The sequence below is a fragment of the Dendropsophus ebraccatus genome, chromosome 15, assembly GCF_027789765.1.
Source record: "Dendropsophus ebraccatus isolate aDenEbr1 chromosome 15, aDenEbr1.pat, whole genome shotgun sequence".
Taxonomy (NCBI): domain Eukaryota; kingdom Metazoa; phylum Chordata; class Amphibia; order Anura; family Hylidae; genus Dendropsophus; species Dendropsophus ebraccatus.
In genome coordinates, this window is record NC_091468.1 from 45,823,787 (window position 1) to 45,846,857 (window position 23,071).

A 23,071-nucleotide genomic window follows, 5' to 3' on the forward strand; every position below is an offset into this window, starting at 1 on the left:
ATAAAACAACATTTGCTGCAGGGCATACAACAGTTGATAAGTATGGGAGACTTGAGATTTTTTTTAATAGAAGTAAATTACAAATCTATAGAACTTTCTGATATAAGTTGATTGGAAAGAAAAAGAAGATTTTTGCTGGAAAACCCCTTTAAAGGCCCAGCGATCAGTTGGCCAACACTCAAGCAAACACTTGATTGTCGACATATTAAATTCTTTGTGTGGCCATTTAAATTCTCATAGGCCCATCACCCTGTGTATAGCCGATAGGGATGATTTTATAATTTAAACCCCCCCCCCCCCCAACAATACTGTATTAAAGATTTTTTTATTATATATATATATATATATATATATATATATATATATATATATATATATATATATATATATATATATCCTGCAGTAGAAATCATCGCCCTGATCATGTGATGGAGCCATAGGGATCACTACTTCCAGTAGTGTATGTAGCCTCCTGGTGCTGAAAGTCCAGACATTGCGATGGCGACACGAGGGAGCCACACTGCGGCTTATGTTACATGTGTTGGGAGGAGTTTCTGTATATTTTGCTTTGCGCTGTTTTTTTCTCAGCGATCTTCCTGTTTTTCTTCTTGGTGGATTACAATGAAGTCCTCTGGGTATTGTGTATGCAGGCGGTGAGGTCACATTATAGTAATTGCACTTGTCTTGTTGGAGCCTGTGTATTCTATTGTAAGAGGACACAATCCGCATCCCCAACACACAGCGAGACTACACAATCACAAATGCTTTCTCATGTACATCCTCCAATGTGGTCTACATGATAAAGTGTACACGATGCCCCACAGGGATTTACATTGGGGAAACAAAACAGAAACTACAAACTAGAATGAACTTACATAGACATACAATAAAAAGAAGTCTCAACACCCCTGTAGGCCAACATTTCTCAGGACTGGACCATAGAATAACAGATTTAAGGGTTATGGTCCTCAAAGGTCACTTCCAGAGTGACAGAGAGAGGAAAGTGTGGGAATTCAAATTGATAAAAACATTCCAATCATTAACACATGGATTAAACCTGGCACCTGGATTTATGACCCACTACATGGACACACTCCACAGATAAGACTGAACTGACCAACAATCTTGGACTTCCAAATAACCTTTAATTTACAACAAGTCCTTTTTATTGCCCTGGCTTATCTATGTGATGTATATACCCCCTCACCCCCCCCCCCCCCCTCCCCAATTCACAGATGTCTCTCCCTTCTGGCTTGTAACATCCCTAAAATGTTGTGCTGTTTCTGTAAGTCATTCATTTGTGAACTTGTCTGACGAAGGGATCTTGTGAATCCCGAAAGCTCACAGCTCTAACAGTTTTTTTGTTGGCCAATAAAGGTATCACTCCTAAAATACTTTGATTTGAAGTATTTACCACGATATGGATTTTTCTGGCTAACACGGTACCATACTATACATTTTTCAAGAATTGTAAGAGGAGAAACTGATGGTTTGGCTTGGATGTGATCACCACCCACCATTTTGTTTTAGAGTTAGAACGGACAGGGCTCTTTAGTTAGTATGCTTGGATTCTATGTAGTTTTATTGCATATTTTACTTTTAGCTTTGTGTTTTGAATATTTTATTATTTAGTGAATTTAGGCAATGGGAACAATGTGGGCGCAGGGCAGGAATGGGGCAGTGAAAATGAAGCTGGCCATACACACAAGGTAGCTGTTGGCTGACGGCTGTTTCTCCTGATTTCCCCATACACATGCACACTTGGCTCGGGTGTCCATGCATGTGTTCACTGGGGAATTAGGAGAAGGCTGCTTCTCTCCCCAAGAACAAAAGGGTGGGCAGTTGAAATCTAACATGCCTCATCCTTCTCTCCCCAGACATCCACTACATCCACGCTATACACGTTGACTGGATTCTTGTAAATCTGAAAGTTCAGCCGACACTTCTGATGTGTTTAGCCAGCCAGATTGTCTCACCGTGAACACTTATGTTTAATGTTCAGTTTTTATGAGCCTTAGGGGACACTGAAGAGTTTACAACATGTATTGGGGCAGTGATTGTTTCGTTGCATGTTTAAATCACCCATTGGCTTATTTTATATATCGACTTGCAACCTTAACAAATGATGTTGCATTAAAGCTACTACCCTATCCCATCAAGAGATGTGCATTTAAACTCCCTTAAAGGGGTGCTCTAGAAGAAAAACGTTATTCAATAAACTGGTACCAGAAAGTTTCATACACATTTGTAAATTCAATTTAAAAAAAATAAATAAATTCAAGTCTTCCAATACTTATCAGCTGCTATGTCTTGCAGGAAGTGGAGTTATCTTTCCATTGTGACACAGTGCTCCCTGCTGCCACCTCTGTCCATGATGGGAACTCTCCAGAGCAGAAGCAAACTCCATAGAAAACCTCTACTGCTCTGGACAGTTCCTGTCAGGGACAGAGGTGGCAGCAGAGAGCACTGTGTCAGACTGGAAAGAATACACCACTTCCTGCAGGACATACAGCAGCTGATAAGTACTGGAAGACTTGAGATTTTTAAATATGTGGTATGCTCATAAGCTCCATCTAGTGGTGGCTGAACACATCTGCTGGTGGCCTATAAAAACTAAACAAAATTGGTTCGATCCAGAGACTGACTGGGGAGTGGCTAACACCAGTTTACCTTTATAAGGAAGACCAGTGCTTCATGGCAGGTTTATAGCTATGCTTCCTGAGGACGCTACGTTCAGTAGCGAAACATGTTGAAGAAGCTATATCATTGATCTTAACAGCCATTCCCAGTGTCCACAGTATATAATAATATCTAATAATTAGATATCGTGTACAGTGTATGAGTAAATGAGATGTGGGAGTGTGTGCTTTTAATATCTTGTATTATACTTACCTTGTAATTTTAGTCAGGTCCCTAAGGGGGCCCTATTCCCCAAGCTTTTTAGCCCATGGGACAGGAATGAGTTAACACAGCTGGTATATCTGTGCAGAGGATTTGTAGCTTTGTATGGGAAGTCCCAAGCTAAAATTGCGATAAGGATATGACATCCCCCAGTACTAGGTGTCTCAGTAAGGAGCTGTCAGTCTGCTCCCTTTCTGCTGCCTATATTGAGCATTGACCAGTAGGTGGCAGCAGAGAGCTGTGTACAGTGCAGGCCGGCCTGTGGTTTACTATGAGCGAGCTGTACTCATTTCCCTAGAAAGTTACTGCTTAACATCAGTTTGAGGATGAAAAAAAAGAGAATCCTTGGCCTTGTGGTAGATCTGCTAATCCGCAGCCAAAATAGTAACCAGTGAAAACACATTTTTCTGCTTGTGGTTTCCAGTCGTGGTGTGCTGTTATCTTACTGGCTTTATGGCTCTACTTCCTAGAGTAAAAAAGGGGCAAAGTTTGTGTCGTGTTTGCTTATTCAAAAGTTTTTATAACTAGTGTCAACTTTTTTCTTGTGTTTCTTTGTGGCAACTTGACCTCAACAATTTTTTTTACTTTTTTTTTTACCTAATTACTTAATGAATGTTGAATTTCTGCAAAAAAAAAAAAAAAAAAAAAAAAAAGCATCTTTTTGATGTGTTAAACCAAATAGATATAATTTAAGCCTTCCCTTCATTACAGGGCTAAATATGCCTGATCCAAATAGGCTGGGGTCACACATGGCTGCCAGGGCCCCTCACTGCTGTGTAGAAGAATTTGCAGTATTTAGGGTGCGTGCACACTACGGAATCTGGGCGGATAACCCACCACGGATTCCGCCGCTATCATCTCTGCCCGTGCCATAGACTCCATTCTATGCACAGGCGGATTCCGCCGTCCGCCAAAAGAATTGACTTGACAATTCTTTTGGCAGACGGCGGAATCGGCCTGTGCATAAAATGGAGTCTATGGCACTGGCGGAGATGCAAACGTCGGGTTATCCGCCTGGATTCCATAGTGTGTATACACCCTTACAGTAGAAGAGGCTCTCCGCTGGGGAAAAAGAATTGCACAGAATCCATGTGTAGATCAACCTATGGTGCAGTCTTTGCAGTATGTCAACATGGGTGTCAGATCTGCTGATTTATTGTGGATTTCTCTATTAACGTCAATGGGGGAAATCCGGGATTACTCGCCATTGTTGCAGATTTTTGAACACTGGGAGATCCTGCATGACTTCTAGGTCATGGGTCTCCAAATTGCGCCTATCCAGCTGTTGCAATACTAAATTTCCCATCATGCCTGGACAGCCATTACAAAGCTTTAGCTGTCTGGGCATGATGGGAATTGTGGTTTTGCAACAGCTGGAGGGCCGCAGTTTGGAGACCCATGTTCTTGGTGGTTTGCTCTGTTTTTTTGTCCAGGCAGCAGTTTAACAGTCAGAGAGGAGACCCTATAACATGGCCGTATGACTGGCGGTGGTCTTATTATTGAGACCTCCCACAATCCTCCGAATGAAGGAACCATTCAATGAGCATGTTACGACTCCTGACCACAACTGGCCCCATTCATATGTATTAGTTTAGGGGCACACGGTGTAAGACTCTGCTATGGCCTACTATAGTATCCTCTTCTATTTTGTTCAGCATCTTTGACCCAATTTATGATGCCCCTAATAAAGCAGGGGTAGGGAACCTTGGCCCTCCAGCTGTTGCAAAACTACAACTCCCAGCATGCCTGGACAGCTAAAGCTTTGGCTGTCCAGGCATGATGGGAGTTGTAGTTTTGCAACAGCTGTAGAGCCAAGGTTCCCTACCCCTGTGATAAAGTATCATGAGCCAGTGTTGCTGTTGGTGGATATGGTGCAGCTTCCTTATGGCCGAGGCTCAAGAAAACCTGTTCTAAAACCTTGCCTTACAGGGTATTTACCGATTGGTGGCACTAGAGAGACAGTTTTGGTTTGTAAAGGCCGTTCACATATACCACTAGGCGGAGTAATAACACATATATAAAGTCTGTAGAACTCCACCATACAAGACACTACCTGTACTGCTCTAATGTATGGGGGATAAATGTAAGGTTTAAGAACTTCGGGTTCTAGTAGCAAGCTAAATACCAATAGAGAAATAACTGAACCTCTAACGTATTACAACATATAAATTTTATTGTTAAAATTGCAAAAAAATGACAAAATAATGAATAAATACACAATGAACCATGGCTGACAAAATGTTAAAAACGACAAACATACAATGAGGGGGCTGCTGCAGATGAACACAAGTAAATGAATAAATAAATAAATGGTAGACTAAAGTGCTAGATACAGTACAAGGAGAGCTATGGGTAGATAATATATATTAAACAAGCCAAGAAAAAGTGCAATAAACAATGCGGAGCGGGTGGGTGATTGGTCCATCTAGTGGCATTTTAGGTATTTATAGCGTGACCCTCCAGCAGATAGGTACCCCTTGAAAAAGGCTACGCCGAAACGTGCGTTGGGGTGGGGGCCGCCGGTGGACACTTTGACTTTTATTATTTATGGTAGGACACTTTAGTAGTTCTTTCACTAGTTGAGATCTATGAATTGTTTATTGCACTTTTTCTTGGCTTGTTTAATATATATTATCTACCCATAGCTCTCCTTGTACTGTATCTAGCACTTTAGTCTACCATTTATTTATTTATTCATTTACTTGTGTCCATCTGCAGCAGCCCCCTCATTGTATGTTTGTCGTTTTTAACATTTTGTCAGCCATGGTTCATTGTGTATTTATTCATTATTTTGTCATTTTTTTGCAATTTTAACAATAAAATTTATATGTTGTAATACGTTAGAGGTTCAGTTATTTCTCTATTGGTATTTCACTAGGCGGAGTAAGTCCGCTTCTGACATGATGACATATAAAAAATATTTTAGAATTCTTTTTCCGAAAGGTTATAGGTATAACTAGGGCTATAATTTAGGAGAATTACGGTAGCGTACCATGTAATATTAAACAGAAGAATTTTTGCTAGATATAAAGAATTTAGAATTTATTTATTTTCTGCTACTTTTACCAGCCGATGAATAAATCAATGTTGGAGCGAGCTGACGCCCTGTTCTCATGGGAATGGCCTCTTGTACTCATCTGTTCCTGCAGCATGGATCAATAACCACTTCTGTCATCCTGGGCGGGGTAGACTGTAATGGACGCTCTCCAGCATTTTGCATGGTCTGCTGAAAACTACTTTAGTGGAAATATAGCTGAAATATTCTTTTCTTTTTCTTCTCCCAAACATAAATGTTTCCATCATCACACAAAATGGAGGGCGTTAAAATCCTTTCCTGACTTGTGTGTTCAGGCGGCCATCTTTATGTAAGGCAGGGGGCAGAATGTTTTGGACTCCTAAAGCTAGGGTCAAGTGGTAATTTAAAGGGGTTATCCAGCACTACTAAAACATGGCTGTTTTCTTCAAGAGACAGCCCCTCTCTTGTCTCCAGTTTGGGTGCAGGTTTTGCAGATCCGTTCCATTGAAGTGAATGGAGCTTAATTACGAACCACACCTGTACTGGAGACCAGAGTGGTGCTGTCTCTGGAAGAAAGTGGTTATGTTTTTGTAGCACTGGATAACCACTTGAAGGGTAGCTCCACACACACCGTATCGCAGCAGATTTGATTTAAATAACTGAACGCAGCATAAAATCTGCACCACCAAATCTTCTGCGGATCCTGTACGTAAGGATCGAATTCGAACGATAATCGTACGTGTAAATGCAGCGAACGGTCAAGCGACGAGCGAGAAATCGTTCATTTTGATCTTTGAACATGTTCTCAAATCGTCGTGGGCAAAAAATCGCAGATCGTTCCGCGTAAACATTCGTTCACAGATTTAACCTATCTATACCTTACTGTATAATAGATGTCTTTGTGCTTGGTCCAGTGAAAAATGCTATTTATCGTTGGTTTGTGCATCCTGAGTGGTGCTTCACAACCGCTGTGCCACTCCACCCTGTCCACTCCTGCGCTGTAGCCCCCCCCCCCTCTGTGACATCATCTGTCTAGGCGCCATGCCCTTGGCGGAACTGCAGAATTTAGGCTTTACAGCTGTTTAAAGAAGTCCTCATACTGAAGGGGGTGACACTTTAAAGAGGATGTACCATCAGGTGCATCCTCTGTCATATGACCCACATATGACCCACCCGTTCAAAAAACGGACCGCGGCCCGGTTCCCGTGTACTGCCGTTCTATCCATGGGTACCTGGCCGGGGCTGAAGGACTGGAGGTGGGCTGCCCCGCCCCCAGTTGGAGGAAACCCCCGCCCCTCTATGACGCAGCTTCTTTAGAATCAATGGAGCCGCGTCATAGAGGGCAGGGATTTCCCTCCCATTGGGGGTGGCCCGGCCCACCTCCTGTGCTTCAGCCCTGGCCCGGTACCCGAGGGTAGAACAGTGCCGTACATGGGAATCAGGACGCAGTTCAAAAAACGGACCGTGGTACTGACTTCCCCGTTACGGCGCCGTTCTATCCGTGGGTCATATTAAAGAGGATGTACCTGATGGTACATCCTCTTTAAGCCTAGTTGTTGAGCTTTGACAGCATCTTATACAGGTGAGCTATTCTTCAGAAAGATTTTATGTTGAAAGAACATTGTAAAAAAAAAATTGCCCAGGATTTGTATGGTAATGGCGGTCAGGTCTTTATAAAGCTATTATGTAACAGGGAAGTCAGCGCTTCGTATTGGAAATACTGGACATCCTGTGCGCTGCTTTGTCTCTTGTCCGCCAATAATCTACATATGTAGAAGAGGATTGCGACACGTAAGACGGAGATCTGTGACAAGTCCGTAAACATGCACTTACATTTTCCAGGGATATTCTCCAGTCGCATGACATTCACAAAAAGCCATTTCCGTAGAGTCACAAAGAAGATGTGACATTGCAAGCTGTAAATCTGCGACTCCTGAGAGTCCTGCGGCTGAAAATAAAACTTGTTACAATTGCTGCTGCCTTGTGAAGGGTTTGGCACAGAGACTAATGTCTTTTCCCAGAAGTCTTTTAGGGTTGTGTTGGCTCCACTAGAATAGCAGGAAAGGGTTTTGTTGTTTGCACTTGTTTTTCTGTGCATAAAATGGATGATAACATAGTATAGCATGAGTAGCAAAACCTGCACCCAAACTGGAGACGAGCGGTGGCCATGTTTTTCTAGCGCTGGGTCACCCCTTTAATCTTTTCCTATTGGGGGAAAAAAGTTATTAGAAACTTTTGGATTCTTCTGAATTTTCATGTGGCCACTTGCAACTTCTTTTCCCATGTATAATATTGTAGCTGCAGAATTACTCCATATTGTGGTCAACTGTGTGTATGAAAGGGAAGGGTCCTGTTTGGAGGACATACCCACTGGTTGGAACCAATCATTTTCACTGTAAACTACCATATAGTCCGACCATGTTCTATTCAGTGCCTATGGGAGTGTTGAAGATAGCTGAACGCTGTACTCGGTTTAACACGGTGTACGTAACTTGGAGACCAGGCAGCTTTATTATGGGGTATAAGGCTAGGTTCACACTGCGTTTTTGCAATCCGTTTTTCTTTTTGCGAAAAACTGATGAAAAAAAGGATGCATTTGTGTGCATCCGATGTGATCCGTTTTTCCATTGACTTCCATTATAAAAAAAAAAACTGATCAAAACGGATCCGTTTTTTTTTTTGACGGACAAAAACGTAGTGTCAACGCTACTTTTGTGTTCAACAAAATCAACGGATTCGTTTGATCCATTTTTTTTTTAAATAATGGAAGTCATTGGAAAAACGGATGCACACAAATGCATCTGTTTTTCATCCGTTTTTTGCTAAACCGATTGCAAAAACGCAATGTGAACCTAGCCTTAGATGCTAGCAGATGACCTCCACCCCACTGCGCACAATGCAACAGTGAAGAAGACTCGTCACTCTAAAGTGTGTATATTAATTCATGTACAGCTACATTACTCGGGTCCTCAACCCTTCATCAGGCAGGTGAGGTCATGCTGCCCGACATGTCACAGATTAAACTGGGAACCCATGATGCCTTTTCTTATCTGTAGAGGTAGCGGTGTAGAGACCCCCAGCGATAGAGGGACAATCCCATTATAGAAATGGGGACATGGCACATTGCTAATTTTGGGGGGCTTGGAGGGCATCAGATCAACTTTCCATAAGATGTTGTGCATGGTAAGATACTCTGCAGGGGGTGTCGATTGGATGCGGACTAACCGTAGTATTGGTGAAAAATGGTATCCTTGTTAGTAATGGTATAATGGCACAAATGCCAATTGTTTTTAATTAATTTCTGGAACAACTTGTGGGTATAGTTTAAGAACTACAAGAAAGTAAGTCCAGTGTGAATGTCTTTGAAGTTGTTGGGTGAACATAGATGGACATTGTCCCTCCTAGAGCCGGCTCGTGTGCAGCCCAGTTGGTGGCATGCTTAGAGAATTAAGTATTTTGTCATTATTATTGGGTGTCAGCTCTTTGCACATAGTGGAAGTGAAATATTTCAGATGCCGAGGATTATTCACCAGTGTCCTGTCCAGTAACTCGATGTCACTTTCTCTTCTTCCCTTTCAGATCTGAGTGAGCTGTAGCTGATGATAGGTTAGGGAGGTCCAGAATGACGGCTGTCACGACAGACTATGACAACATTGAGATACAACAGCAGTACAGCGACGTCAACAATCGCTGGGACGACGAATGGGACAATGAGAACAGCTCGGCCAGGCTCTTCGAGCGATCTCGTATCAAGGCATTAGCAGGTAGGTGGATGGAAGACCTGCTTTAGTTGTCTTTATTGCTCAAAAAATGTATAAAAAATTGTTCCTTGGCCAAGGAACAATTTTGTAGGAACAATTTTGTTATACATTTTTTAACGTTACTGGTGTGTCCTCCATGGAACGTATACATGGATGCCAAGAAATACCTGCACAGACAGACAACCATGCTCTTCACTGGCACTGATTTTGGGTAAAATCCCAAACATACATGTGTTTTCACCCTCAGACAAAATGTATACATTACGAGAAATGACTAGCTGACTATGTTCGGACTATTGAAGTCAAAGGGGCCCATACTTGACAGCAGGGCTGTGGAGTCGGAGTCGTAGCTAGTTTTGGCTGGAGTAGGAGCTGGAGTTTGAGTCGGAGCTAGTTTTGGCTGCAGTCTGAGTTGGAGTCGGAAAAAAATGTACCAACTCCGACTCCAGCTTTAAAAAAAAATCTTTAAAAAATGTAGAATTGAATTTTGATATGAATGAAGTTTTGCTCATGAATATATATTATTATGTGCAACATTCTAATAGGACACTGGCCCTATTACATAACGCTTCGTTCCCACTGAGCAAAACTAGCGGAATTCAGTCTAGAGCAGAGATGGGGAACCTTAGGCCCTCCAGCTGTTGCAAAACTGCCTGGACAGCCAACGGCTGGGAATTGTAGTTTTGCAACAGGTGGAGGGCTGCAGGGTGGTCACCAGAATGGAGTGTCCCAGTCTTACTTTTGGGGCATACGCCTGTTTTATTTTACCCAACGGAGGCCAAATGAAGGTATTCTCATGGCCCTTACCGGGGTGCTTTACATCACTACACTGTGCAACTGCAAATAAAGTATACTGCAAATACTATGTTTGTTTGTTTTTTACAACTGGGTTCAATAGTTGAATAGTGTTGGGTGATTTTCCCGACTTATACCAGGATCACAGTTTACACATTTTCATTGCTTGTAGGAACCAGATTCTATTTTTATGGCACAGTCTGGAATAGCAGAGCTTAGTGGTTGTTTGGGGTATCTGACTTTTTATATGCGACACAAAGTATATGAATTGGTTATAAAATCCCATTTTTGGTTTTGCACCATTTACCTACCAAGCACCTACCAGGGACAAGATGTGCATAATCTGTATACTGTATAGTGTTCATGAATCCTATAATAAGAGCGTCTCATTGTTTATTCCTTTCTGACATTCTACTTACTATAAGGACTAGACTTTTCTTGGCTTCGGACCATGTTGTGGCCGGTATTTTGCAATGCCTTGTGCCTTCCAGTAAGTCACCCTACAGAAATTGATGGCCGAGAAGATGCTGTTTTTCTATGTTCTAAAAGGAGCACAATTTACAATTCACAAGGTCTTTAGCAGATACAGCCAAATAGCTGTAACCACAAGTTCACATGATTGAAACCCATGTTACACACACTTGTTTGTCAAGGTCAGGGCAGCCATCTGTAGTTAACCCTCTAAGTGCCTGCCGGTGATGCCATAACTTCAGTATATCTGAAGGCCAGCAATACTTTGCATAACTCTCCACCATCTGGATTGAACTTTGGAATCGAGGGTTGCAAGGCAGGAAGTAGTAGTGAGCTAACTTCTCTATATAGCGGAGTATATATTCTGTAAGGCAGTGTTCCTAATGTTGCAGAGCTACAACTCCCATCATGCTCAGGCAGGGTTTGGTTGTCTGGGCATGATGAGAATTGTAGTTTTGCAATAGCTGGAGATCCACAGGCTGAGAAACCCTGCCACGAGGTATATATTCTGCAAGTAGTAGTTACTAGTAGGTATACCGGAGTATATATTCTGTACAGTGAAATGTGCTAATCTCTGGGCAGAGCTGAATGTAGATTTTGTTGCACGTAGAAATCATAAGATTAGGAAAACATGGCTGATTAATTGTAAAATATGGTGTTGTATCTGTCCGTAGGTTGTGTGGAGTAGTTGCACTGTAGCTAAATTCACTTGGAGCTGATCTGCAATACCAGACACAGCCTGAAGATAAGAGTGGCACTGTTTGTAGAAGGAAGCAGCCATGTTTAAAGTTGTAGTAGGTCAGGCTCCTAAAACCCCTTTAGGAGCTCTGATTTGGCTGTGGAGAGATTCAAACACTGTTTTATATCCATAGCACGGTAAGGCCACCATCGCAGAATGTGTTTAAATAACAGGACTAAAAATGCTGCATTCAGAATACTTTTCCCTGCTAGAATGTATTACACTGGTGACCCAGAAACCTGACACACCCCAATAAAGTCTTGTCTTTGCGGAATGGAATCTTTAAAGGGTTTGTCTGGGAAAAATGTATAGTTAGCCATGCTGCCAGGGTTGCGGGGGACATGTCAGTAATGTGTACTTACTAGAGATGAGCAAAACTTCAAGTATGATTGGGTTAGTCCGAACCCAATCGTGCAGCATTTGATGCAGCCCTATGGCTGCCTGAAAAACATAGATACAGCCATAGGCCCTAGGCTGTATCCATGTTTTCCAGGATTCCCAAGGGCTACATCCAACTACTTCAGCCACTTGTAATCAAATGCTCCACGTTTGGGTTTGGCTCATCTCTAATACTTACCTGTCCTGCTGCTTCCCAGGACGATCTGTGCCGCTGTCAGTGTTTTAAAGACATCCTTTGACGTCCCGTTCCCATAGGAAATAGCTGGTTAGCATAGACTCTATTTCCAGTGGGAGGGGCACATCATCAGATGTTTTTAAAACACTGACAGCGGCACTGAGCGAGAGGGCTCTAAACTGGCAGGGTAACGGGACTGGTAAGTGTACATTACCATAACATGTAGTTCAGATAAATGGCCTTCCATGTAATATTAGTACATGAAGGAAAGCATCGTATTCGCACTTGTCCTCGTATGCTCATAAAAGGACCTCTAAAATGTCCATTTACCCTGATAGGGCATTTGGAGAGGGGCGACCATTACTCTAGTTCACATCTTGACCCCTTTAACCTACTTATTGACTTCTGTCAGATTCACTTTAAACCCCTAAATAAGAAGGTAATATAAAAGCTGAAATAGACCCATAGCCAGAGCATTGGTGTACACATCACTGTTAGTGCAGCAGCAAGGTCTTCTGGTGGGGGCGACCTGTGTAACATCTGCCTGTATACTATATATACTTTCCACAGAAGATATAAGCATTAGCTATCCTATTGTGGTGATATGGGGGACACAATGTAATATTCCATTCCCTGGTTCCATCTTTGATTCTCCAGTCAATAGCAAAACCCGTTGTAGAAATAACAGAAGGTTCTATTGCAGTAGACTTCTTACAGGGCGAGTCAAGGCAAACAAGGAAGGAAAAGGCAGTATATTCTTTATATGTGAGGAAGTATGAGATTATGTCATCCTCTCGGCCTCACGCCCTAATGGCACAATCTGTAAATGATTCTCCAGATCCCGTACTCGCTTAACGCATTTCTGACCTTGAAGCAGAATGTCTCGGGCCTGTGGGATCTATAGCACTTATGAAAAATGGCACATATGTTATACCCCCCTCCCCATCCCCAGTGTCCAGCAGACAGATTTTGTTAATCTCTGTCTTCTTCTGCATTATGTAGACTTGTAATACACTATAGACAGCCTCCTCATCCTATTATTTCATGCTGTCATGCTATCGCATGCCAACAAATGCATCTGCACGGAACAAATCTGCCCCCCCCCCCCCCCCTCCTCCTCCCTACTCAAGAAGTTTGGGTCCCTTGTGTTTCCTCTCGCCTGAGTCCTGCAAACTAATCCCTATGTAGGGATCATGGGAGATCGGCTCCTGTTTTCTCAATCGTCTGCAAGACTGTTGTTTCAGGAGACCGCAGGAAATCTTGTTCTTAGTCATATGAATCTTGAAGGAGGCCGTGACTTGTCCAGGGTCTCCATGTGACTCTGTCATGATGAAGATACAGTTCACGGATGAAGCTTGTCTGTCTGAAATACATACAGACGATTCATGGCATGTCTAATAAAGCGGTGTGATAAGCCAGATTTCCTTTTAACTTAAATATTTTTTCTAAGAAGCGCGTCTTTAGATGTGTCCAGAGGATGGCAGAACTAATTCAGCTTTTATGGGGCAGTACGCAAGTATTCAAAGGCAATCTGTCGGCTGTATATAATGCTCAAAGGTGCAGATAGGGATATAAGTCAACGATACAGGTCTCTTAAATGGTGGGTGTTTGGAACGTTATAAAATCATGTTTTCCTTCCAAGCTTAAGTGTCAGACTGTGACTGTACTGAGCAGTAGCATGCATGCATCTTCCCTGCCCTGCATGTTTAATTGCATGATAGCAGTGAGCATCTGAAACCACACCCCCATGTGTTCTCCAATGGCCACACAGAGTTGGTGTATGTTCTGGCAGCATTGTGTAGCCATTGAAGAATGCAAAGGGCCAAGGTTTCAGCTTAAAGGGGTACTCTGGCGACAACAAAAGAAAAATCTTTCAAATCAACTGGTTTCAGAAAGATATATAGATTTGTATTTTACTTCTATTTAAAAATCTCAAGTCGTCCAGTACTTATCAACTGCTGCATGTCCTGTAGGAAGTGGTGTATTCTTTGCAGTCTGACACTGTGCTCTCTGCTGCCACCTCTGTCTGTGACAGTAACTGCCCAGAGCAGTAGCAAATCCCCATAGAAAACCTTTTTTTGCTCTGGACAGTTCCTGACATGGACAGAGGTGGCAGCAGAGAGCACTGGGTCAGACTGAAAAGAATACACCACTTCCTGCAGGACATACAGCAGCTGGTAAGTACCAGAAGGCTGGAGATTTTCAATTAGAAGTAAATTACAAGTCTGTAAAACTTTCTGATACCAGTTGATTTGAAACAATTATTTTTTTTTTTTGGACGGAGTACCCCTTTAAGGCTGAGACTTGAAATATTACTGACTAAAAATGTATAATGTCTTCTGAAATCGGCCTAATGGATGTGGTGGTAAGCAATGCGGAATAAAGCCTATTGATCATTGGCATATTCCTGTACCTAGGAAGAGCATGTGGTGCATGCTACCTAGACCACCATATGAACTAACTCCGTACATTCCTCCCCCAGATATAGGACTGATCTTATGAAGTCATATTGGCTACACTGTCAGAAATGTCTCCAGACGTTGTTGTAGCCATTCTGCAGCCGTATAGGTTCCCATGTGCTGATGGTTTATGAAGGCTCTAACTGCGTCTATTATAGTTAATTGGGGGTGTGGGGGTGTAGGCTGCTCGGTCTGATCCCAATCATTATCGTTGTATGATGTCATCCATGTTTCCTCTCCATTAGCAGCTGTCATTGTTGGGATTGAGTTGCGCTGAATCACGTCTTCTCGGAGGAATTCTGCAGTCGTATATGAGACTGCCCATTGTAGAGGTCTGGCATTTAGATTAATGATGCAGGACCGCTTGAGTTATAATTATAGGCGTGTTTTCTACATGTTGTAAGGTCTTCCTTACGCACCAGCTCACCCTTCCTATGTTCGATGGAAGCAGTAAGGATGATGGAAACAAAGGGGTACACAAATGATCCATAGGCTGTATCCCTGTTTTCCAGACGGGACTCGGGCTGTCCCCACCTTCCCCACAGGACAAGAAGATAACTGGATTCAAATGCTGATGGTTCGGGTTTATACGAAGCCGAACCTCGACCTGGCTCGCTCATCTCTAATCCGATGTAATCTAAAGGAAAACCTTGTAGGTGTTCTGTTTCTCTGCAGTGCCCCCACAGGGGGTATACGGCATTACATGATGTCTTTGCAAATCAATGAGATTTCCTCCAAAGATCCACGATGTAGGGCAGCGACTGCTCTCATACGAGGTTTATTTCCATGCGCAATACTCTTTGCAGTCACTTTGGCCACAAAATAAGGATCCAGCCTATGGAAACCCATCCCCTTACCCATTAACGCCTACCCTTATAGGAGATATGAAAATGAGTTTTCTAAACCCGTCATACAAGAATGTTTCATAGAAGTGATCTCTTATTATTTACGTTCTTTCTCTGTACACCGCACGTGTTCACAGATGTTTGTTCAGGAACTTTTTCGCAATGAAACAAATATAGGTTTTAGCCTTGAATTGCATGAAGAAGGGAAAATACTTTGTGATAGTCATTGCTTTGGCAATTGAGTTTCATTGCACATAGACATGTTCTGATGTAGCTCACGTGCAAAAAGCTGAAAGACTCTAAACCACATACTCTGTTCCAGCTTAAGGGTTCCGGTGGATTCCATTGCTCATACCCGCTCGCGGCGGCGCGCATCTCCTCCCGTGCCATAGACACCATTCTATGAATCCGCCTGTGCCTAGACTGGAGTCTATGGCACAGGCGGAGATGCGCGCTGGGGCAAGTGACTGAATCCGCAGGGGGGGGGGGTTCCGCGTGGAATACGTCGTGTGCGCGCACCCTAAAGGAGCACTGTTGGCACATGTCATGCCCTTGACGGAAATAACCTAACGTATAAACTTAGGGCTGTATTACACAGCCTTATCCCATACAAAGCCTATTACATGGCTCCATTATCATGCAGCAAGGGCTGCACCGACATTTTTAGCGATTTAGCGACATTTAGGTGTAAAAAAATGAAGTCAATAGGAAAGAAAAAAGGTGATGGCACTGCCTGGCTCTCCAACCTTGGACACTGGTAGTGTGAACCGGACCATACGCAGGTGGTGCTCTATTCTGAATGCACAAGTGTGATCAATAAACAAGTCAGCAAGGTAATGAAAAGCACTCACCATCGCTTGTAATGCTGCGTTTACACGGAACGATTATTGTGCAAATTTGCACGGTAACTATCAAATTTGAACGATAATTGTATGTGTAAACGCAGCGAACGATCAAACGATGAGCGCGAAATCATTCATTTTGATCTTACAGCATGTTCTTAAATTGTCGTTCGCTAAAAATTCGCAGATCGCTCCGTGTAAACAGTTGTTCACCCATTTTACTTGTGTGAGAGATAGGCTTAAGCGATCGCAAAACCATTTTTCCATACGATATATCGTTCCGTGTAAACGCTGATCGTTCTAAAAAAAAACATTCTTCTTTCAATATTATTAATTGTACGATCGGGCAAATTATCGCTGCTTGTAAACACAGCATAAGTCAGACCATTTATTGTAAAAATGCAGGGATTGTGGGGGAGACAGGAATGGGTGACCACAGTTTCACGGCTTGTGCCACTTTGACGAACCCTTAAAGGTTCATCAAAGCAGCATAAGCTGCGAAACTGTGGTCACCCATTCCTGTCTCCCCCACAATCCCTGCGTTTTTGCAATAAAGCCAGATGGTCTGACTTACAAGTGATGGTGAGTGCCTTTCATTACCTTGCTGACTCGTTTATTGTAAAATAATAAAGAGATGTACTTACCTGATCCTGTTCCTGGTGTCCTCCAGGCTTGTCTGTGGGATTTCCTGGTCTCCGGACAGCTGCAGCTCTCACTTCTGGTCCCATCTCTGAAGTGATAGGCCACTCACTGGACCAGAACTGAGAGCTGCAGCTGTCCGGAGACCAGGGAATCCCTCAGACAAGGCTGGAGGACACTGGGGAGCCTGGACAGGTAAGTAATTGTATGTATAAAATAATAAAGCAATCAACAGCTGATGATTTTTAAACTTGCCAAACAACATCGTTCAGCCAATGATCAGCTTTTTGGCTGATTTGGTCCATCATCACTCCTTGTAAGGGTCTGTCCACATGTACAGACCCGCGGCGTAAATCTGGCTGCGAGTCTGTCAGGTCCTGGCAGTACACTATCTCTACATTCTCGCAGCTGCCTGAACGACCACTGCGTGTATGTAATTCTGCCGGCCCCTTAACCCCTTCTGCTGCCGCCTGGCTCACGCTCTGTATACATTACCTCTCCTCGCTGCATGGGGTCCCGGTGCACTGCTCTCTTGCCCGGCCAATCAGTGACTGCGGCTGGGCAACACACTGATTGGCCGGGCGGGAGAGCAGTACGCCGGGACCCCATGCAGCGGGAGCCGGGCGGCAGCAGATGGGGTTAAGGGGCCGGCAGAATTAAATACACGCAGCGGTCGTTCAGACAGCTGCGAGTATGTAGTGACAGTGAACTGCCAGGACCTGACAGACTCGCAGGAAGATTTATGCTGCGAGTCTGTATGTGTGAACTACACATATAAGGCGGGCACCACATCCAATAATACCGGAGTGCTAGTCCTATCCAGACCCAAAGACTACTATAGTATACAAAAAAAGAACCAGAAAAACAAGGTCTGCACCTCCACAATATAGTAAATATTCTTTATTTAAATCAACTCCAAAAAGACACAAGATTAAAAACCTTAAAAACACACAAATGGTCCTAACACTGGCCCCAATAAGGCACAGTGAGAAACTGGTCCACCCCACATGATAATACAGAGACAGCAATGAAATATAATAAACAATTATAATTATAATATAGTGCAAAGAGAATGATATGTATGTAAACTATCTGACCCTATAATTAAGTGCCACAAAGTGCAAGTGCATATAGAAGGAATATAACAAATCGATGTCCTGAAAAAAGGAAGAAATAAATATACAAAAAAAGTGAAAAAACACCAATAAAGAATTAAATAAGTAAGTAATATATACAATGACAATTGCTGTCTCACGGGTGGATCAGGTAGATTAACCCCACGTGTTCCGTCACGTGGACTTCGTCAGGGGTACTTATCTCGTGACGGAACGCGTGGGGTTCCGTCACGAGATAAGTGTGGGGTGGACCAGTTTCTCACTGTGCCTTATTGGGGCCAGTGTTAGGACCATTTGTGTGTTTTTAAGGTTTTTAATCTTGTGTCTTTTTGGAGTTGATTTAAATAAAGAATATTTACTATATTGCGGAGGTGCAGACCTTGTTGTTCTGGATCTTTTTCTTTTTTTGTATACTGTACGTGTGAACTGATAGGGACCTGAGTATCAAAATATCCTTTAACTTAAAGTTGTTTGCTTTCCACTTTCCATTTCAAAGGCCAAACCCAATGAGTGTCTCATGGTCCTAACTTTTGTTGCCTCCTTATTGTTCACACAACAGCATTTGGAGACTACGGTAGATTTCTGTATAAACCCCGATTAGACTCCCTGCTTTATAGACTTCGACCCGCCTCCCAAAGCTGCTGTCTCAGTATGGAGTAGATATAGGATGATAAAAAGTCTTGGTTTTATGGTGAAGCCTAAACCAAAAATAAAGCTTGAAATAGGATTTTTTTTTTTTTTTTAAATGCTCCTTTCGTGTGTTTTTCTTAAAGCGACTTCACCCAGTGTCGACATTAGTTGGAATCATTAGTATCATTACTAAGATGGGGAAGCATAGTTATAGTTTCTTGTCTTTCTTGGCAGCAAAACAACTATAACCAAAATGTATTCCAAAGCACATATAGTCTATGTATTATCGATGTCCCCCGTGCACGTTCCCTTCCCATATTTATATCAACAGATTGCACTATAACAAAAGAGACAAGCGTCTCCTTATCTCTGGGACTGCTCTCTCCGGGGCAGGATCCGGTATTTTTGTTGCATTCCCTTAGGTGGAGGAAATGTGAGTGGGTGACTTCTGAAGTCTTGTTTCACATGTTCCCCGTTCATGGCTTGGAGGGGCCAGTTTCCGCAGCGTAGCCCATCTTATTATTGGACTGTTTCCTTCAGTCGTCATTCCCATGGCTGTCAGAATCCTCCAGAGATAAACAGGATGTCTTCCCGGCCTCTCCCTCAGTGTCTTCTCAGAGTATTAATGGTCATTGTCTTTACTGAAGACTCTGATGATATTTCAAGATATTTTTTCTTATTTTTAGCTCCTTTCTTTTATTGGTTAGAAATGGGTATAGATTAAAGGAGAAATCCGGTGGCCACCACCGAACCCGAACTTTCGGCATTTGATTAGTGGGGGCTGCTGAAGTTGGATAAAGCCCTAAGGCTATGTGGAAAACTGTCTGTATCCATGTTTTCCAGACAACCTTAGAGCTTTATCAAACTTCAGCAGCCCCCGCTAATCAAATACCGAACGTTCGGGTTCGGATCGACTCGAACCCGGTTCGCTCATCTCTAATCAGGTCATAAAGGAAAGCCTGAAATTTCTCCTCTTTTCAAATCCATTCCTGGCTTTGGCTTCAAATCTTTGGCAGATAATCTGTCAGATAATCTTTCTGTGTAAATGGAGCCTAACACACACTTTATTGTCCCAGTCAGAAGCACTATAGGCTTATAATAAAGCTGCCGGCAAGTGAAATGCACCCCTGCACACTTGTTGGGGGCCTCTGCAGCAAGACTGAAAAAAAACTTTTGACGTGTCAAAAGTTATTCTTAATGACATTGCCCCTTTAACGTAGGAACTTAATTTTACCCAATGGGTCATTTTCTGATGACACATTTCCTAGACTAAAACTTTTGATCACCGATTTGAGTCTGGATTGAAGTCGAGCTGCAGCACTAGACTCGGGCACGTACATACATATCACAGCTGCCCACCTATTAGCATTATCATTCTGGTATGGGCACTGGTCTTGAATGTCAGACCCCAGACCATTGACCATTAATGGCTTTAAGGATAGTCCGTCAGTGCCTTAGTCCCGGAAACCATTTAAGTGCATCCAGTCTAGGTCATGCTGATTAATGGTATTGTACATGATGGTACATTAGAGCCATAAGTGAGAGTAGAACTGAATAAGGAAGTCATTAGTATGGATCAATCTGTAGTAAAGAAGCATACTGTAATATATGGATCTGTCCCCGGTTCACAAGGGCAGAGCCTAGACACAAGCCATTCAGGTTCCAGTTAAGCCGCTAATTGTTAATGAAGAAGCAGACATTTGGTGCAGATTATCTTGGTTGAAATTCAAACAGGAAAAACATCAGTTTTTTATTTTCTTGATATCGGCTACTGGGCACCTGCATAGGCATTAGATCTTGTGTATGCAGGCTGTTATGTCGTAAAGGCCACCCATACGCACTAGAGAAAAGTTTTCTGATGGGCGGATTTCAGCAGGACCTGATCAAAACTCTTGATTTGTCCCCAAGATTAATTTTTTTTTTTTTTTTTCAAAGACTGGTACACTTTACGGTTCCTGCACATAATACTCATACTGGAAGTCTTTGATGTGATCACTGTTAGGCTACAATTACATAGGGCAGATACAATGCAGCTTTCTGTAGTGTAAAAGTAGAAGAATTATTCTGGTTTTGTTTTGTTTGTTTGTTTTTTTGTTTTGCGCATTTGCTGCCTCGGATGCAGATCAGTTAATGTTAAAGGAAAAAAAACATTTGCGATGACTGCGGATTGGGACTGCTTTTCCTGTTTCCTCATTGAAGACAATGGAGAACTTCTTTTTTTTTTTTTTTTTTGCAAATCCTAGCCACATTGCTGCTACTGCAATACACAGAAAAACTTATATCCCTTTCCGCCAAGTGTCCACTTGCACTGTATGGTTAAATACATATGGTACAGGGGCTGAGCTGGGTTTTAGTGCTCTATGAAAACACATTGATTTAAGAGAAAATCATCTTAGCAGGGGATACAAGTCCAGAGGGACGCTGCTGAATAATGAAGGAGCGTGCTGCGGCGTGGAGTGCACCAGAGAACAAGGTCAGAGGAGAAGGACATCTGAAGGATTCACTTGATACAGGAGAGGAACATTAAACCACAATAACCACATTAGCAGATGTCTGTCTCACTGTACATTTAATCAGTTTACGATCCTTGGGGCTATCGCATCTGGAGCTGGAACATGGAGTCGGAATTAGAAGTGCTATTTGCAGGCCACTAGTTCGCGCTTGTAGCATGTATTGACGGCCGCTCGCAGCACCCCTGCTGTTTTGATCTACTTGTTCATAGACATGGAAAAAAAGCTGGGGCCTCAATGTGTCTGGGATCCAAGACACTCATTTATATTTGATATCCTTTATTGTTTAGTCATAGCATAAGAAGTATCATGCTATGTGTACCTAAACCTAGTGATAATCCATGACCTACTATGAGTGCTCTAAAAGTCCTACTCCACCTAAGGTCATGTTCACACAACGTATCTTTTGTATTAATCCCAGATCTGCAACAATGGCCGTGATTAATAGAGAAGATAGACTGCGTTGAAGTCAGAGGGAATCCCGGCCGGAGTGTACACATACAGTATACGCTCCGGCCAGGATCCCTAGTGGCCTTGGGAAAAACTGAAACTTAGGGTACTATTACACGGAATGATAATTGGCCAAATCGGCCCTATCCGTCCGATTATCGTTCCGTGTAATAAACACAACAATCAGCCGATGATCTTTGTCATCGGCTGATCGATGATATAGGTTTCAACCTATAATTGTCGGCCACCGACCGCGCACCGCTGCATGTAATAGCGGTGCGCGGCAGGGGGCTGGCATTTTGCGAAGTAAATACATTAGCTGACAGGCCGCTCAGCCAATCACAGGCCAGGACCGCCGAGGCTAGTGACTGGCTGAGCGGCCTGTCAGTTAAGACAGGCCGCTCTGAAGCTGCAGCGTGCCGGACCCGGGGAGAAGCGGACCGCAAGAGGAGCCCTGGACCATGGATAGGTAATGTATGCCAGTTTAGCAAGGGCTGCAAAGGCATCGGTAACAATGTCCATGAAGCCCTTGTTAAACGGTTATTGGGCCGTGTAATAGTTTACAGTTATCATCGGGCCCCCATCGGCCTGTGTAATAGTACCCTTACTGTTCACACAATGGAGAGTGCGTCTTCGGTGTGCTATGGTGAATTGGCACGCGGGCGCACACAGATGCACATTGGCTGTTCTGTGACATAGAAGGGTCACAGAACAGCCTGTGTCTTACGTAGTGTGAACCCTGCCTTAGATCTGAAGGTTGAGATGAACGTGGTTAACTCCAATACTTTCACCCAGCAACTTAACACTCCGTGGCTCAGGAGCAGAGGTATAGGAAAGTATCATCGGTAAGAGAGTCAAAATGCCGACTGTACAGAGCTTACAGACCTACAGTATTCATAGTCCAAGAGCCATTCTAGTGACTGGTAGTCACTGGAATGGCTCTTGGACTATGATTACTGTAGGTTTGTAAGCTCTGTACAGTCGGCATTTTGACTCTATCATTGTTCAGGGTGTAACCAATCTGGTTATCTCAAAGAAAAAAATTGACTATCGACAAAAGTAGACATTTTGATAACTCAGATGCTGAAATTTTTGCCATGAATTTTGGTTGGGTTCCTCGACAAGATGTAATAGGAGGTGGAAGGGGAACCTTTTCTTCAACCACCATTTCCTTGTTGACGTAGAAACGGGAAACAGATGAAAGGAAGCTCTCTCCTTTTGTAGACTGTCACAATAATATTCCTTTATGGCATGTTTTGACCTGAATTCCAGTCTTCCATTTACATGTGATGTTAATAATGGGCGACGTTTTGTGTGTATTTTA

At 43.0% G+C, this 23,071-nt stretch overlaps 1 protein-coding gene across 1 annotated transcript in view; it reads left to right on the plus strand.

The window, feature by feature from the left end:
- Nucleotides 1-23,071, plus strand: part of SPTBN1 (spectrin beta, non-erythrocytic 1) — a 124,739-nt gene that overhangs the window by 24,646 nt on the left and 77,022 nt on the right. The window contains exon 2 of the mRNA XM_069954333.1: nucleotides 9,497-9,681. Coding sequence (XP_069810434.1) covers nucleotides 9,540-9,681 — 142 coding nt within the window. The 5' untranslated portion in view covers nucleotides 9,497-9,539. The remainder of the gene's footprint in view (nucleotides 1-9,496; nucleotides 9,682-23,071) is intronic.